The 17,397-nt window shown below is 40.4% G+C and overlaps 1 protein-coding gene across 1 annotated transcript in view; it reads right to left on the reverse strand.

The window, feature by feature from the left end:
- The window catches only part of LOC135201013 (isoleucine--tRNA ligase, cytoplasmic-like), a 132,384-nt gene that overhangs the window by 85,273 nt on the left and 29,714 nt on the right, over positions 1–17,397 (reverse strand). The window contains 7 exon segments of the mRNA XM_064229832.1: positions 603–880; positions 1,907–2,089; positions 2,507–2,606; positions 11,816–12,252; positions 12,546–12,695; positions 12,917–13,050; positions 13,765–13,953. Coding sequence (XP_064085902.1) covers positions 603–880; positions 1,907–2,089; positions 2,507–2,606; positions 11,816–12,252; positions 12,546–12,695; positions 12,917–13,050; positions 13,765–13,953 — 1,471 coding nt within the window.

The raw sequence follows: 17,397 nt of genomic DNA on the forward strand, positions 1-17,397 counted from the left end.
AACAGTTTTACAAATGTAAAGAAAATTAAAGAAATTTTCCTCTATAACTGTTTCAGGTCCTCTCAAACCAATACTACTACTAATATAATAGGAGATGGAGATCATTGTACCCGCTACTTATACACATTCATACACAAACACAAAAGAGAATGGAAACTAAACTTGAAAGGAAGGTAGAAGAGTGGAAGGAAAACAAAAGGATGTTTGTTTATATATACTAGCTGTATTCATATGAATAAGTTTTGAATCTGAATTTGGAATACAAAACAAAAAGGTCAAGAAGGCAAACTGGAAGGAAAACTGGGAAAATCACAGGATGATCTCGTGAAATTACAAAATTATAAAATGGAATGTGGAATGAAGTGGAACAATGGTAACCTTGTGGCCTGGAAAGAAAAGAGCATACTTTTCCGAAAGATTCAGTCAATGGGATTGGGAGATGTCCTACATGGACATGGATCACATGACTGATTGTGTTTTACTGAATAAATAATCTCCATGAAACTTTCAGTGTATCAAACAGTTTTGCTCTCTGATAGTACCAATTGAATTAGTAGTTTTCATTATGCAGGTGATATAAAAATGTAAGAAGTCAGACAAACCTGTTTGTAAGATACAGCCTTAGGGCATCTGCACCATACTTGTCAACTATGTACATTGGGTCTGGATAGTTCTTCTTTCGCTTGCTCATCTTCTGGCCATCCTCTGCCAGCACAAGACCATTTACAATCAGGTTTTTGAAAGGTGGTTTCCCAAACAATGCTGTTGAAATTACCAGGAGTGTGTAAAACCATCCACGGGTTTGGTCAATACCCTCAGCAATGAAGTCAGCAGGGAAACAATCTTCAAATTCTCTCTTGTTCTCAAATGGGTAATGAACCTGAAAAGGTTGATAAACGTGTGGCAAAAATGTATAAAAAAAGTTTTAAAATTAGCAAATAGCTATGAAGATATGTTTTGCTAACAGAATAACTTTAACATGAATTTACTCGTAAGCATCATTTTCAAATAGGCCACATGTCTGGGAATGTCCCAAGTGGCAACAGTGTCACTAACAGCCATGCTAGATAGCAGCTATCTAGCAGCAGCAGAAGAAAACCAACCCAGGGTTCCCAGAAGTGCAATCTACGTCTCCTATAGTGAATTAAAATGCTAAGTTGACACTAGGATTGCATTAAAGTGGGGTGAGGACGTATGATACCAGACAACAACCAGTAAAACAGTGCAGAATTTAAATATGGTACATTAATTCGTGAAACATGTTTTTTGGTCGTTTCTGGACCTTCTAATGTATCAGTATTTCTTAAAATTTCAAAGTAATGCATTACAGCAATCCCTCAATTATCTGGATTAATAGCGGCAAGAGCCTGTTGTATAATGGCAAGTACAAAAATCTAGGGGGTGTTCAAGGAAAACTCCATACCCTTCCTCTCTTAACCTTGTCAATCCCACATAACTGTACACAATCAATTATTACACTTTACACGGAGAACAATGCAGAAAACAATTAGTATCTACATACCTTTTTTCTCTATATTATTTGCAACAAAATGTACTGAAAAAATACACTAAGAAAAATGTAACCCTTCCTTTTTCTCTCTCATAAATGACAATTCAGTATGTTAGTAGCGTATCTGTATTTCCCTACAGTCTACCATGGTTTTATGACTATTAATATCTTTCTATACAGCAACTTTCTTAGTCATTACCATACTGTATTACCATACATGAGATACAAACTGTGTTATGTTTGAACTATTAACCTAGGCTAGGTGTGACACTCATATCCACTTGCTTAGTATAAGTCAAGAAGTCTATTACAGCGGTTTTTAAGATAAAGGTAATGGTCATGAAACATATTTTACTTATTGAATTCATACACAAAAGCAGTCAATCATAGTTATACCTGAGCGTAAGGCATAGATCCTGATTCAAACCAACAATCAAAAACTTCAGGAATGCGCTTCAGTGGAGGTTTTCCCGGTCTTGATGAAGGGATGGTGATGTGGTCTATGTTGTCTCGATGAAGGTCACTTACTTTTTCTCCAGAGAGTTTCTCTAGTTCAGCTATACTACCAATACAGACAACCTGAAAGTACACAGTGTTTAGTGTTCTCAAACTTCTACAGTAAAAGTAAATTTTCTTTTAAAATAAATTTACTAATGAAGAAAATATGCCTTGCACCTTTATTTTCTTTGTTACCATGAAAAAGTTTGAGCAGCTTTGAAAAAAAAGGGCACAGAAATTTTTTTTGCAAATCTAAGGGATCATTAACTCTGTCCATGTTACCTTCAACAGCAACCACAATAGTGGTAATAGAAACGATACCAAATAAAAAGTTCATCAGTTTATTAAAGCCTAATGAAAGGGTGTCTGTTCTCATCTCATTTATTAACACATTGTGAACCAATCAAGAATTCACAATTCACTAAAAAAAAAGTAATATGATCATTAATAAAGTATACTTCCTATGAGTAAAGGCTTTCAACTATCTATATTCCATACCTCTTGAAAATCATCAGAGACCCAAAGGGGTATTGGAGTTCCCCAATACCGATTACGACTCACTGCCCAATCCCTTGCTTCTCGAAGCCAATTAGCAAACCTGAAAAGATTAATATGCTTGTTACAGAAAACAATAATGATATTTCAAGAATAAAATAAAAGTTTTAACTATACTTACCCAGTAATTACATAGCAACAAGTTGTAATTATACAGCAGCTTGAATTCAAAATTTCACTGTTAACACTTCAAACTAGTGTGTAGGTGACCAGTTCCACCCACTAGCAGAGAATAGAAACAACTGTGTGCAGCAAGCTCAGTTTGTTCATACCTTATGTCCATCAGCAGGGAGGAGGATGGGTTCTGATCATGTAATTACTGGGTAAGCATAATTAAAACTTTGTTTTATAGAATGTCATTTTTAATTAATATTACGTTTTTTGATCCCATTGCTTACCCAGCATTTATTTAAAGTATTCAATTGCTAGAAGAGTAGCCATTTTTCTCCTAATCAGCCGACTTTAGGAGGGAAACATGAAGCAGGCCGAGATAGGCATTTCCGTTAGCAGCGTGGGGGGGATAAGCAGCTATAGGCTCGAGTTTAAGGGTAATAAAGGCAGGTCACAGGATTAGATAGGCTTCGATGTGAGCTTTAGGAATTCCTAGCATAAGACCTTTTTTCCCTCCAAATTCGCTGGTTGTGTTTTCGCATCTTTCCAGACAATGCCGGAGGTTGTAGGCGCATCTCAGGCCATTCAAAAACACCCAGCCTCTTCTCTCAGTCCAAGCTAGCTGCTCCTGTAAGACAGACGTGTCCTCTCCCTGACTGGAAGTCAGCCTTTGTGTCGTCCAAGCTGGTTGGAGCCCCCCTTCATACATCATGACTCATGTTCAACCCTCTAAGGATCAAAGGTACGTCTTGAAAGTGCAAAATCCAACCAGCTCTATTCCTTTCCATTTCAAATCTCCCTTGTATCACTTCTACTGAAATTCCTTTGTCATTTTGAAACAAATTCAAAGTCTCTAGCCCAATATTTAGATTTATGGTGAATTTTAAAAAAAACTTTCCTTCCCTCAGTGCGCGGATTCTCCGCCGCAAATCTCCGAAATGCATACGTCGCATTCTCGGAATATTCGCTCCGTTTCATATTAGGCATTTCATAGAGTTGTATATATGAAAATGTGTGCAATTTTATGTAGAATACAACAAAAAATAATTGAAGGTTGTAGCATTTCTCATTTTCAAAATATTTGCATATAAAAAAATATATAAAAAAAAATATCGACATTGTCACCTTTAACTTGTCTGAAATGGTCAAAAACTGCAATTGTAAGCTAAAACTCTTACAGTAAGTAATATTCAATCATTTATCTTCATTTTGAAACAAATTGGAAGTCTCTAGAACAATATTTAGATTTATGGTGAATTTTAAAAAAAAACATTTTTTTACGTCCGTGCCAAACAAATTCATGCATCATTTTGTGATACTATTTTCTCTGTGTTGCTTTGATCGTTTTACAATGTGTTATATACCAAAATGATCGCAATTTAGTGTACAATACAACGAAAAAAATGAACTTGTTAGCTTTAACCGTTTTGCTCACAGCGCGATTTGAATACAATTATATATGAAATTTTGTTTTTGCGCTATCATATATCGCATTATTTATATATGATAATATTTTTTTTTCATTTCTGATGGTTGCATACTAAACTTCAGGCAATGATAAAAAAAAAGGAGCCAAAAATGAATTCTTAATCTTGAAAACTAAGCGCGCTGTGATTTAAAAAAAAAAATATTCTTTCCGCTTTGGCGCTCACTCCGAGACCCCCTCGGCATACGGGAGACGATTTTTATTATACCCCTTCGGTGTTTAAGGGTTAATAGACATTACCCAGTCTCATACTGGGGCATGTGTAACTGTTGATGGAATAGTAGAAGCTAATTTGGTAGCTGTGTTAGTTCACTTCTTCACTCAGCATTTCAGGAGGAAGGGGAGACTTATTTTCCTGCCCCTAAGCTGAAGAGAGGAAGGCCTAAGAAGACAACTGAGAGGACCAGGAACCTTACTGGGTTCCAAGTCCTCTCAGTTGTTGTCTTAAGTCTTCCGGTCTTCCTTTATAAAAGGCAATAGTTTGTATTTTCTTAGGACAAGCATTTAGGCTTTGAAACAAATCACTTCAAAATTGGTAATAACCTCAAAGCTGTAAAATCTATTAAAAATACCAAATTTGTAACTAATTTGTATTTTTCATAACTAAACAAACCTGAGGTCTTAACATTAGGATTTACTAGCGCCAAGCTAGAAACCGTAGAATTAAAATTACACTTGTGATCCAGGGACTAATGGCATCTATACCAGGTCACGGGGCATGTATACCCAGAATGCCCACGGCTACCTGTGACCCATCAGTTTATAAATTCTAACCCAGTTTAGACTGCTAGAGGGGTGGTTCGAGGTGGGCCTTTAACTGTTAAGACCTCAGGTTTGTTAGTTATGAAAAATACACATTAGTTACAAATTTGGTATTTGTTCATACACGAAACAAACCTCCTTCGGTCTTAACATTAGGATAGACTTACTATTGGAGGGAGGTAGTCTCTACAACTGACTGGAAGTTTGCCACCTTATCCATTTCCGAATATATAGGGAAATTCTAGAGAATGGACAATGACCTAGGACCAAAAGATAGAAGCGGATCTACTGGTTTCCTCCCATCTGGGTGTAGATACCATTCTACTGTTTACTCTTGTCCCTTGCGACTGGATCGACCTTCACCCCTCTCTTTCCTTATTATCCAGAGGGGTGTGTTGCTACTGAAAAGTATATCATCAGCTAAGATAGCTTCACAGTATGGCTGACCATCTCACCTGCATCTAGTCCGTTCCAGCACATGACGGTACCCTCCTTCATATTGCCCGTAGTTAAAGGAGTAGGAGAAAGTAAAGTAGTAAAGAAAAAAGACCAGTCATCCCATTCATTCTACTTTTCATACCTTCATCTTAGACTAGACCGCCAAACTGACCCGCCGGAGGGCACTGGATGAACTATATCACTTGTTGGGCCGCCACCACTGGATCCCAAGGAAAAGGTGTCCAAGGATCTATGGGCAACATCTTTCAAATAAAATGATGAGGTGAAAGTTGTTTGGCGCTTCCACACGCCAGCTTTCAGAATTTTTATCCACAGACATGTTCTTCTTAAAGAAATGCTAGGGAAGCACTCACACCCCTGATGTCATGAGCTCTAGCTCCCACCTGGCTATCTGACCCTCTGTCTTTCTGCAGTATAAGCATTTCTGTTGTCTCCCTTAGCCAAAAATGATATTGTATTCTTGGACACTTCCTTCTTGTTCCGTCCTGTACTTACGAACAACCTCTGGCACCCCGGCCTGAGGTGCCTTGTTCTCTTTACGTACTCCCTTAGTGCCCTGACGGGCACAGGAGCATTTCAGCTTTGTCGTTGTCTACAAAGTCTGCCAAGGAAGGTATGGTAAAGGAGTCGAATCTGCGTCTACTATTGTTGGATTTTGGGTCTTTCGCCACGAATTCGGGACCAAACTACAAAAACACACACCATTGATCTCCAACCTCTCGAGTGCTTTATGAGATATGAGAGGCCATGTAGCTCCCCCACCCTTTTGGTTGAAGCCAGGGCCAATAAGAAGACTGTCTTCAGGGTCAGGACTCTATCCGTGGACTGCCTTAGTGGTTCGTAAGGGGGTTTTGTCAGACTACTCAGTACCTTGGTCAGATCCCAATCTGGGTTTTTAGCTCTTTGGTGGGCATGACTGTTCAAAGCTCTCATCAGCATGGCCAACTCCCATGAAGACGATATGCCACTCCTTTCATTCGTAAGACTGAGGCTAGAGCAGCCCTGTACCCCTTACTGCAGAAACAGACATATGTTTTTCTGTTCTGAGATATATCAGAAAGTCTGCTAACTGCTGAATAGTGGTACCGAGTGGAGACACGTTCCCCCTACAACACCAATCACAGTATGCTGACCCACTTCCCTTGGTATACTGTCGCAGATGATTTTCTGATATTACCTGCCATCTGAGTTGCTGCTTTCTGCGAAAACCCTCTGCTCTCGGAGGAGATACTTGACAGTCTCCACCCGTGAAGCGATAGGGACTTCACCGACTGGTGGTACCTCTCCACGTGAGGCTGACACAGAAGGTTGCTCCATGGAGGTAACTCTCTTGGCACATCTACTAGGAGTTCCAGTAGGTCTGGAAACCACTCTGCTTTCGGCCATAACGGGGCTACCAGGGTCATCTTGAGGTTCTGAGACCGCATTACCCTGTTCAGAACCTGACGGATTAGACAAAATGGAGGAAATGCGTACACTCCTCCCATTGTCCCAGGGGTGTTGTAGCGCATCTTCTGCTGCTGCCTCTGCGTCCGGGACTACTGAACAATACACTTCCAACTTTTTGTTGTACTGGTTGCGATAGGTCTATGATCGGTCCTTCCCACAACATGAGCATCCTGTTCCACTACCTGTTGGTGTTAGGGACCACTCCGTTCCCAGAATCTGATCCCTGCGGCTCAACTTGTCGGCCACTATGTTTCTTTTCCCGGAATATACCTGGCCTTGATGTCTACCAGGTTCTCTATAGCCCACTGGTGAAGTTGAACTGTCATCACATGTAACTGCCGAGAAACTAGGCCTCCTTGCTTGTTTATATAAGCTACTACTGTGGTGTTGTCTGACATCAATACCACCGAGTGTCCCTTTACTCTCTCCCTGAATTCTTGTTAAGAGCTCCAGGAAAGCTTGCTTTCAACTCACACCAACACGTTTATATGGAGTTCTCTGTCCTTGCAACTCCATTTTGCTGACACCATCAACTGCCTCCATATGGGGCTCCCAGACCTTCTAGTGATGCATCCGAGAAAAGAACAGCCGAGGTCTGGGGAGGATTGTTGAAGGGGGACACCCACTGTCAGATTGTCGTCGTCCACCCACCACAGCAAGTCTTTCCTCACTTCTGCTCCGACAAGGGAATTTGCCTCGTACGGGTGATCTAACTGTTGGTGACCAAAACTCAATTCATCCTCCATTGTAGGGACCGAAGGTGTAGTTCCTTCCTTGTGGTACTAGCTTCTCCAGGGAGGTTAGGTTAGGATTCCCAGCACCACCTGCCACTGTCTTGCTGGCTGTGTCTGCTTTCCCAGAAAGGCATTCACCACTTGTTTGCATTTCTGTACTCTTTGTCTGTCGGGAATACTTTGGCTTGTGTTGTGTCTATCACCATTCCCAGATATTCCAAACGTTGACTTGGATCCAGCTGCGACTTCTGCTGATTCACCACAATACCTTGGCTGTGACAAAGCTGCAGGAGGGTCGCCCTGTCCCTGAGTAATTTCTCCCTGGACTTTGCTATCACAGCCAATCGTCCAGATATCTTATCAGCCTGATCCCCTGAGCGTGCGCCCATGCCGACACGAGGGAACACTCTTGTAAAAACTTGAGGAGACGTTGTCAATCCGAAGCACAGGACCTTGAACTTCGAAAGCGTTTCCCTGCAAGACTGAAGCATGGAGAAATTTTCCTTTTGAAGGATAATGATGGACCTGGGTATCTGAAAGTATGCGTCCTTTAGATCGACTGTCAGCATAAAGTCTCCGATTCTGACTGCTTGTAGAACCGTGTTTCGGAGTTTTTCCATCTTGAAACTGGTTTTCCTTATAAACAGATTCAGCGTTGACAGGTCTATTACTGTCCTCCACTCCCCGTTGGATTTGGGTACCAGGAAAATCCTGCTGTAGAAGCCTTTTGTCGGACTGCATACTTGTTGCACAGCTCCTTTTTCATCATCTTCTTCACTTCGTCCTGCAGAATATTGGGCCTTCTGAGATTTGTGGGCATAAGTGACGTGGGGTAATGGTTGATCTGTCATGGGCGGGGTTATTCCTCGAACGGAATCAAATACCCGATCCTGAGAACATCCACCACCCATGCTCTGCCCCTAGTTCCTGCCACACCTTCCAGTGATTTGCCAGGCAACCCCCCACTGGTGTGGCCGAGTGAGGAGGCGCCCATCCTATCTTCTTGAGCCTCTCCCCACCCCCTATTGCCCCTTCCTCTGTTGTTTCTATTGTGAAGGGCCGACGAGTTATCCTCTTTGGTTTGGGGAAAGAGGGTCTTGTGACTCTATTAGGGATGCTATTCTCCTACTGGTTTCTTTCGAGACATCTGCTGTTGTCTTCCCTCCAAAGGAATAGTTTGACTGTTAGAGTTTTTTCCTAAACTGCCTGTTGCACCAACCTATCGTTAGTGTCCATCCTTCTTCTATCTATCGCTTCTTCCAGTATGACCTCTGGCAACAGTAGTTGCGATTCCAAGATATCCCCATTCCATCATTGCTAACAGGGAATCCAAATCCACATTGCGGCTTAGTCTTAGCCAATGCTGCATCTCTCCTCATTAGCAGGATATTTGCCCAAACATTGGCACTTACGTTTGTCAGGTACGCAATCGCCTTGGACCCTGACTGTAGTAATCTAATGAACAATGGTTCATCTACTACTCCTTGTTGCTTCCGAGGATGCAATTTTCCGCCACTGCTGTTGACCAAAGGTCTAACCAGGACGCAGCCTGAAAGACAGAAGAAGCTGTTGCTTCTAACGTGGCAGCCTCTTGGTACGTCATCGAAGGGCACTCCATTTTAACCTGATCCAAGGTTAATCCAGGCCTTAACCTTACAACATTAGGTTCGTTATTTGTACTAGACAGCAAGGGACCTTCGGTGTCGTATAATATTTCCTTTGTTATCATTGGAGGGGGAATAAATTTAAATGATCTATTAGATCTTAAGGAATTATCCCTCCCTGCAATCTTTGCGTTTACGTGTTGCAAGACCGATTCCGCATGACTCGAACAAGGCAATTCATACGACACCTTGGTATCCCTCTTTAGTCCAAACGCCATGTCAATTCCAGGAGGAAGCATACTGGCCGGTGTTTCTGTCTTCTCCGAAAGGCTATTGAATTGACGAATCAAATCAATAACCTCTGCATACGAGGCCAGAAACTCTTGGTTTCTCCTTCCCCTCCGGCTCTAGTGTACCACTCTCCGTCACGAGAGATGTTGTCTCGCCTCTATCTTCTGACAGACGGCCCGGAATCCACGGCCGCCTGCCCCTACGGCCGCGGCCTCTTTGATCTTTGCTGGCCGCTGTTGGCTCGATCCCAGATAGTCAGCAGGGGAACGAGAACGTCTCACTCTTTCTCTGCTCACGGATCTAGAGCGAGAATCTCGTCTAGATCTCCAAGATGAAGGCCCTCCCAAGACAGAGGTAAGTTCGTCTTTATTAGCATTGGCATCGTTTTCGAGCGTCGGCGAGCCCGGCCTCGGCCTTCTATCCAGACGACACTGCCTTCCACGAACGTATCCGCCGAGGTTGCCAACTCTCTATTTTTTTGTACTTTTTAATAGGAGCCTTATCGTCCTTCGTACGTATTTTAGAACGGCCTTACGGGCGAAACTGGGATCTGCATTCCATCCTCTGCTGCACCACCTTTCGCCGCCAACGTCGATTTTACCAGAGGTATCGCAGTTTTTGCGATCCGAACTGGCAACTCCGCCTCGGCCGCTAGCTCGCCGGCCGTCACCTCTCTCTGCTTGTTCGGACTCTTGCGAACGGCTTCGTCTGGCAACCTTGTGCTTAATAGCCACTGATTTTCCGACCTTCTTGCTGACTTTGGAAATGACAGTCCTTCGTCCGAAGGAGAGGAAGAATTGATTCTTCTCCTCTTGGCCCGAGGATCCGCTAGGAACTCCCGAATCCTCCTCCAACGCTTGACTGGCGCTCGCCGTGACGTTATCGGACTTAGCGATGACGCCGAACTAGAGGAAGAAGACGAAGAAGGCGAATCACACTTTTTTTCCTTTTTTTTGTCTCTCTTATTCATTCTCTCCTCTATATCCTGTAACTTCTGCATTACAGTTTGCATTGACGGATCAGAAGGCGTATTAGCGTCTGGGTGCAGCGAAAAAGGCCGAGAATCGTCTGTGACGTCATCACGCCTGCCATCTCAGAGTGTGACGTATGTTGTGACGTCATCGCTCTCGTAGGGAGAGACTGAGAGGTTCTCTGGTAACCGCACGTTTGCTGCCAAATTACCTCCCACGTTCTGCATCGCTGTAAATACTGAGTGGGATGGAGAAGCAGCGGCATTAATTCCCATAAATTGCAAGCCCGAGGGGGATGAGGAACATTCAGCGCTGCCGGCCCCTGCTGGAACCGTGACGTCATATAATGCGCAAGCAGACCATCCAAGGTTGGTACGCCTGGTAGGCCTAGCGTGACCACGTACCATCTAACCTATGCGCTTGCGTAGCAGGAGCCTGGAACAAAGATGGCGGATCTCCCCCTCTACTTGCTGGGAACAAAGGAGAGTGCAAAATTATTCATAAAATTACCCAAGGCCCCTCCTGACGTTTCCGATACAGAACCGCTAGGAGAAACCGAACGGGGTATGAGACAATTCAAAAGCAGGTGGAGAAACATATGGAGCAGCCTGGTTTATTACCGATACAAAGAAGCCGGTAAGGTTTGGTCATCCAAAGATGGCGTCACCACCTTTCTTTTGTATTGGCTTTTCCCATAGAACCTCTTCCACTGTTCCACCGACCAACCGCGACAAACAGAACACGGATTAGTAACCGTACATACGTTTTATTTTCCCTGCACCTACTACACGTTGGATGAGGATCCGTCGACACCGAGGTTAGGAACCTAGAACAAGGGAAGCCACTGACTCCTGGGCATTTCCTTTGTCTCCTCTTCGAAGCGGTAGACGATCCCGATGTTGAGGCAAAAATCTCCATCATACCACGTATACACTCTTACCACACACTGATCACACTTGGAGAAAGAAAAGGAATGAAAAATAAAAAAATGAAATGGATAAAGAACGGGCAAACTCAAAACCGGCTTTAAATGAGATAGACAGTACACGTCTTATCTTAAAGGCGGTAGGAAAATAACTGATGGGTCACAGGTAGCCGTGGGCATTCTGGGTATACATGCCCCGTGACCTGGTATAGATGCCATTAGTCCCTGGATCTCACATGTGTAATTTTAATTCTACCGGTTGCCAGCGTTGGCGCTAGTAAATCCTAATGTTAAGACCGAAGGTTTGTTTCGTGTATGAACAACTAAATTCTTATATAGAGAAGCAAAAACTCATGTTGATAAGAAATCAAATGATGGATTTAACTACAAAAAACAATGCAGATATAAATGAATAGTAAAGGGTAACAGATTATTGTTATAAAAACAGAGTAACAGGTACCTTTTGTCCTTGACGAAGCTAGGAACCCAATATGTTTTTTCGTTACTTGCTAACAACTTCTCCTGCATCTGTTCCACTCTGATGAACCAAGAAGGAACAGCACGATAAATGAGTGGCGTATCAGACCTCCAGCAGAAGGGATAGCTGTGATTTACTCGATCAGCCTGAACAAGCCGCCCTCGAGATCTTAGAAGCTTTATGATATCAGGATCAGCTTCTTTGACATGAACCCCCTTGAAGTCAGTTACAGGAAGGACAAATCGACCAGCATCATCTACTGGACAAATGGGCTCTTCATCACGAGTAATGATACCATAACTCAAACTTATCCTGAAATCATCTTCACCAAAGTATGGGGCCTGGTGGACTATACCTGTGCCAGACTCGCTGCTTACATAGCCATCACACAGCACTCTAAAGGCCCCATTAGCTTCTTTCTGAAAGTATAAATTTCATAAGCTAATAAAAAATCCGTAAATGACAATGAAGAAAAATTGTTATGTGGGTAACTGCAGATATTACTGTTCTAAGGGTACAGAATTCATAAAATATTAAAACAACACACAAAAGACTTATTTGAAGCATTTACAAAATTACATATTTAAGAAAATACTACTGAACATGCTAAGCCAAGCTATATGTGGAAACCAATCTCAACATTTACATTGTAAGTCTTGTAAGCATTTATACCAAGATATTAACCAACAGAGAAAAATGAATAAAGGCCAACCTTTTTGAAGTAATCGAAGATAGGCTCATAACGGATCCCCTCAAGCTCCTTCCCTTTGTACTTCTGCAGCACCTCATATTCACTTTCATTTTTGAACATCTGACAAAGTCGGGCCTCCATCAATATGTACTTACCATTCTTTTCTTTAGTCTGTGAAAGAAGAAAACTGTACCTGAGTATAAACCAGATTTACCACAAAATTTGGGTATTTGGAACTTTTCAACATGAACTGGTTACCTAAAAAATATTCTTACTAGAAATACACACGAGAAACATTTTACTCTACATAAAATTGTAAAAGTGAATATGCATAAATGAAGCAGAACTCAATAAGCATTTTTATTTTTAAACATATTGTATAGTAGACTTACCTTTCCTTGAACTTTGACATAATCAAGCTCAGGATTGACACACAGGGCAAGATTTGAGGGTAATGTCCAGGGAGTGGTTGTCCATGCCACCAGCAAAACATCAGGTTCACCAATGATTGGAAAGTTTACTACCACTGCAACATTAATTACAAAACTGGTAACATAAACCACATTTCATAGTCAAGTCAGTTAACAGGAGGAGGTTATTCAGTTTCAAGGTTTTATAAATAGCAGATATATGAATATTGCAATCAGATAAATGTAAAATTAAAGCCTTACTCTGCTGGCAATGTGAATAGAAATGAATAAGAGAAAACGGTTGAAATAAAAGAAGTCTGTATCAAATAAATGTTATATATTTTTTTTAGTATGTATTTTGAATAAATAAGCTTCAACTTGCTAATTCAGTATATTACTATTATGAAACTGGTAATTGACCAATGATGACACGTCTTCTAACATAAACCTATCTGGAATAATAAAATTGTTCCAATGTATTTTAAATCAAAATCAATCTCTCACTAGGAGCCTATTACATATTTTCAATTACAGCAACAAAAGTACTCTTGGGTGGTTACCAATGTCACAAGTAACAACACAATTCTTTCTCAAAGCTATTACAATGATATTAACAGTCTTCTTTTAACAACTTATATTTCCTTTCTCTTTCTAACTTCAACTTGAACTAGCTGAAGGCTCTTGGCAGAAACAAACTAAGGGTATTAAGCAGACAAAGAAAAGTGAAATACTGTCCACAGAATTACCAAATTGAATATTCAACCCATGAGCTAAATCAAATATTGAAGAAACAACATTATACAGCTAAGAAAAACTATATACCAGCTAACCTGAAGGATCTTGAGTGTCTTTGTAATTTTGGCCAGCTTCAAAATTTGAGAGGGGTGTGGAGCAAGCTGTTGAAAAAGGCATCACCTTGAAGCCACGATACACAAAGCCCTTCTGATATAGCTGTGAAAATATCCACCAAATGGTCTCCATATACCAAGGATAGAGCGTTTTGTAATCATTTCTGAAGTCTGAAATACAGAGAAACTTCAAATTAAATTTATATATACTGTACTTTAATTCTTCCACTAGGTTGGTCAAGAAAAGGTCAAAATGAACAGCACAAAGTATAATAATAAATTAGCATGGCCCTTTATTATTAGAAAAATGTTTTGACAAAAATACAGTAAAAAGTATTTTGTATATTTTCTAAATATACAAACCAGAGCCTATTAACTAAAAGTATTCCTTTGCAAAAGCTGAAACTGGTCAATGATATCTGGTAACAAGGTAGTAAACTAGAGGTCAAATGGTATGAGTTCGGGATTCAACACCCTTCACTTCGTTATTTGTTACAAAGGAAATGCAAACAATCTCTATTTATGTAGAAGACACTCCTAGAGTGGGAGGTCATCACAGTCAACTTACTGGAAACTGAAATCACCTGGATAGGTCACAATCCATCACAAATGTGAGCAAGGGGAAAAAGGACTCTTGTAACTTCCTGCTGAGTCCAAGTACTCTTGGACTCCTTCTGCTCTACTATTACTCTTATATACTTAAAACTTTCACTTTCTTGTTCTCCTACTTGCAATTTACCCAATGGTGTTTTCTTTAAAAAACCTTTAGTTCCTCCATAGCAAAAATTATCTACATGTGTACACACACTACCCTTCAATTCATTGTCTTTTCTCCCCAAGAATATACTCTTACGTTCTAGTCTACTTCTCTCGCCTTCAAGCCCCTCCACTACTTTTACCACCTAGAACCCATAAACAGTTTTCTTCAATTTCCATAATCCACTCCAACCATCTTCCCTAGGTGGTTTTAAGTATATTTTTCTCTGTATTTCATCACCTTGTCATATGCAGTTTTAAAATCTAATGTATCACAGTTCCAATATTTCAATTTTGTTATTGTCAAACAAAATTTTAAAATTTCAGTATTGCATGTAGGAGTGTCTTTTTCCCATTCAGCCATCTCTTCTCCAAAACCTCTAGCTACTAATCTTCCCCCTTTTACCTTTTCAGTTACTATCCATCTTGTAGATATAGCTTTGTGTCCGACATCACTTATCTCCTCATATACTTTGTTTCCAATACAACTTGGTAGTTCTTTTTCTTTATGTTCAATTTCACTTCTATTTTCAAATCCAAGCAACATCTATCCATCTTCAATTTTTTCTACACGACTACAATCCCTCAAGTTAACCCATCCCTTGTCACTTGAATGTGTCTTGTACATTGTATGAATCAGCCAAAGATTTGCTTATCTTTTTCCTGAAAGACTTAATTTAGTCCCTTCTTCTACTTGTCCTGAATCACTGTTTATACCTCTAACTCCGTTTCCCTTTTCGAATTTGGGTATCTCATATATTAACTCACTTTCCCAGTCATCTTCCACTGTTTCTTATACCACACCCCTTTCTTTATCTTCTGTGTCTGCATTCCTTCTCCAGCCCATATTATCTCCTTTCCTTCCTGCCTATCTACATTCCCTTCATTTGGGGCACAGGATCTACCTTTCACAATATGTAATTTATCCATTTTAGGTATCTTTTCTGTTTCAGGTGATAGTCTTTGAATCCTAGTAACATGTATTCTAGAAACTTCTCTTAAAGAATTTCCATGTTTAACAACTACTGTCTTCCCTGATAATCCCACTACCTGAGCAAGTCCTCTCCATTCATTTTCAATTTCTCTCTTATTGAATACCTTATCTCCAACTACTGCTTCTTCAAATTTAAGTCTTGAATTTTTATCTAAAGCAATGCTTATTTTATTACAAGGCTCATTTTCGATAAACACTTCACTGCCTTATGCACTGCATTTGGTGTATCCCTTACTATCCTCTCTTCCATACCCTTTTCTCTGCTTGCAGGACTTAACTATCTTCTCCCATTAAATTAGGTGAAGAAGGGTTTTTTCCAAATACTAATTGGTTAGGAGAGAAACCTCCATTATTTATTAAGCAGTTCCTAGCACTCACTACCCATTTAATGCTATGGAACAATCCACTTCATCATCCTCTATCATCTTAAACTTTCCTTGAATATTATGCTTACAGTCTTTTCACATAATCACTTGCTCCATGGAGATTCCGATGTTGTGGCAAATACTTTAATATTCCATCTTTCTGCCATCCTCCTTACTTTTTAGTTTTGAAAATCTCCCCCACTGTCTGACATTATTTTGGCAGGCACTCCAAATATAGCAAACTAACCATCAGAAAGTGCCTTTATAATAGTTTTTGGTTTCTTATCTTTTATCCAAAACGCCTGACAATACTTCGTTGCTATATCCACCATTACCAAGAACTTTCTCTGTTCTAGCTCTCCCACATCCATTGCTACAACTTCATTAAATGTACTACTCCAAGAAAATCCTACTAGTACTGGTTTAGCTGGGTTTCTTTTGTATATTTTACATACCTCAACTTGCAATCAAGTCAATAAGGAACTTTTTTATTTCTTCCTTTTCTTTCTCTATCAAACAATCACTCCACTGTGTTTCATCTGTTAAGTTACCATAATGTATCTCCATTTCTATGACCAAACTAGATGTAACTTCATCATTACGCCTTTAATTTTCCTCTGACTTTTTCCCTTCCAACCCTCCAGTAATGATTCCTCTTCTACTTTCCTCCTCATTATTGGTAATCTTAAGTGACCCTGTTTGTCTTCTCTTAACTTCATTTCCCTTAATACTTCTATTATAACATTCTTTAAAATTAATGGTCATACCCATTTTACTCATGGTATACCACCCTGCAAAATTTCTATCAAATAAAACTTTGTTTTTCAATATCACTGGTATTTTTCCATTACTCCTTTTGACTTGCCAAAATTAAATAATTTATTAGACTGTCCTAGTATCCTTCATTCTCCTCAACTCTTCCTGACTCAAACCCATGACAATGCATGCCAGTATACTTTCAATATGAGAACCATTAGTAGTAGTTAGGGGCACTGCTTCCCAACCCAAAATCTACTTAACCTTATGAAATGTGTATGGCTCACTGAGATACTGTAAACTATGTTGTTTGCATATGACCAAGAACCATGAACAAACCTGGCACCATGGTAACTTACACCAGAGCTATAGTACAACAACACAATCTCCACATACATGTCCTAGAGACCATGCCCATCAAGCGAGAGGGGTAGTGGTAATTATCCCATGTACTATCGTGCATAAAAGTTCATTCCCTCTGCTTGTCCAGAGAGTGAACACGAATCCGCTGACTATGAAATTAAGCCTTTGGTATAAACTGTTATGTTCATTTAAAAGGGGTCAACACCATAATACTGTTTGTGGATTAATAGTTTTCGAGACCATGGCATTCTACGTAGCAATAATCACAATTGGACAGGTAGACAGTTATTCAATTCACAGCACATTGTCGTTGCAGTAACTCACATCACTAACAAAACCATTAAATATTACATACTGAAAAAATCATTCACTAGTTATGTC

Source organism: Macrobrachium nipponense, chromosome 27 (assembly GCF_015104395.2).
Source record: "Macrobrachium nipponense isolate FS-2020 chromosome 27, ASM1510439v2, whole genome shotgun sequence".
NCBI lineage: Eukaryota > Metazoa > Arthropoda > Malacostraca > Decapoda > Palaemonidae > Macrobrachium > Macrobrachium nipponense.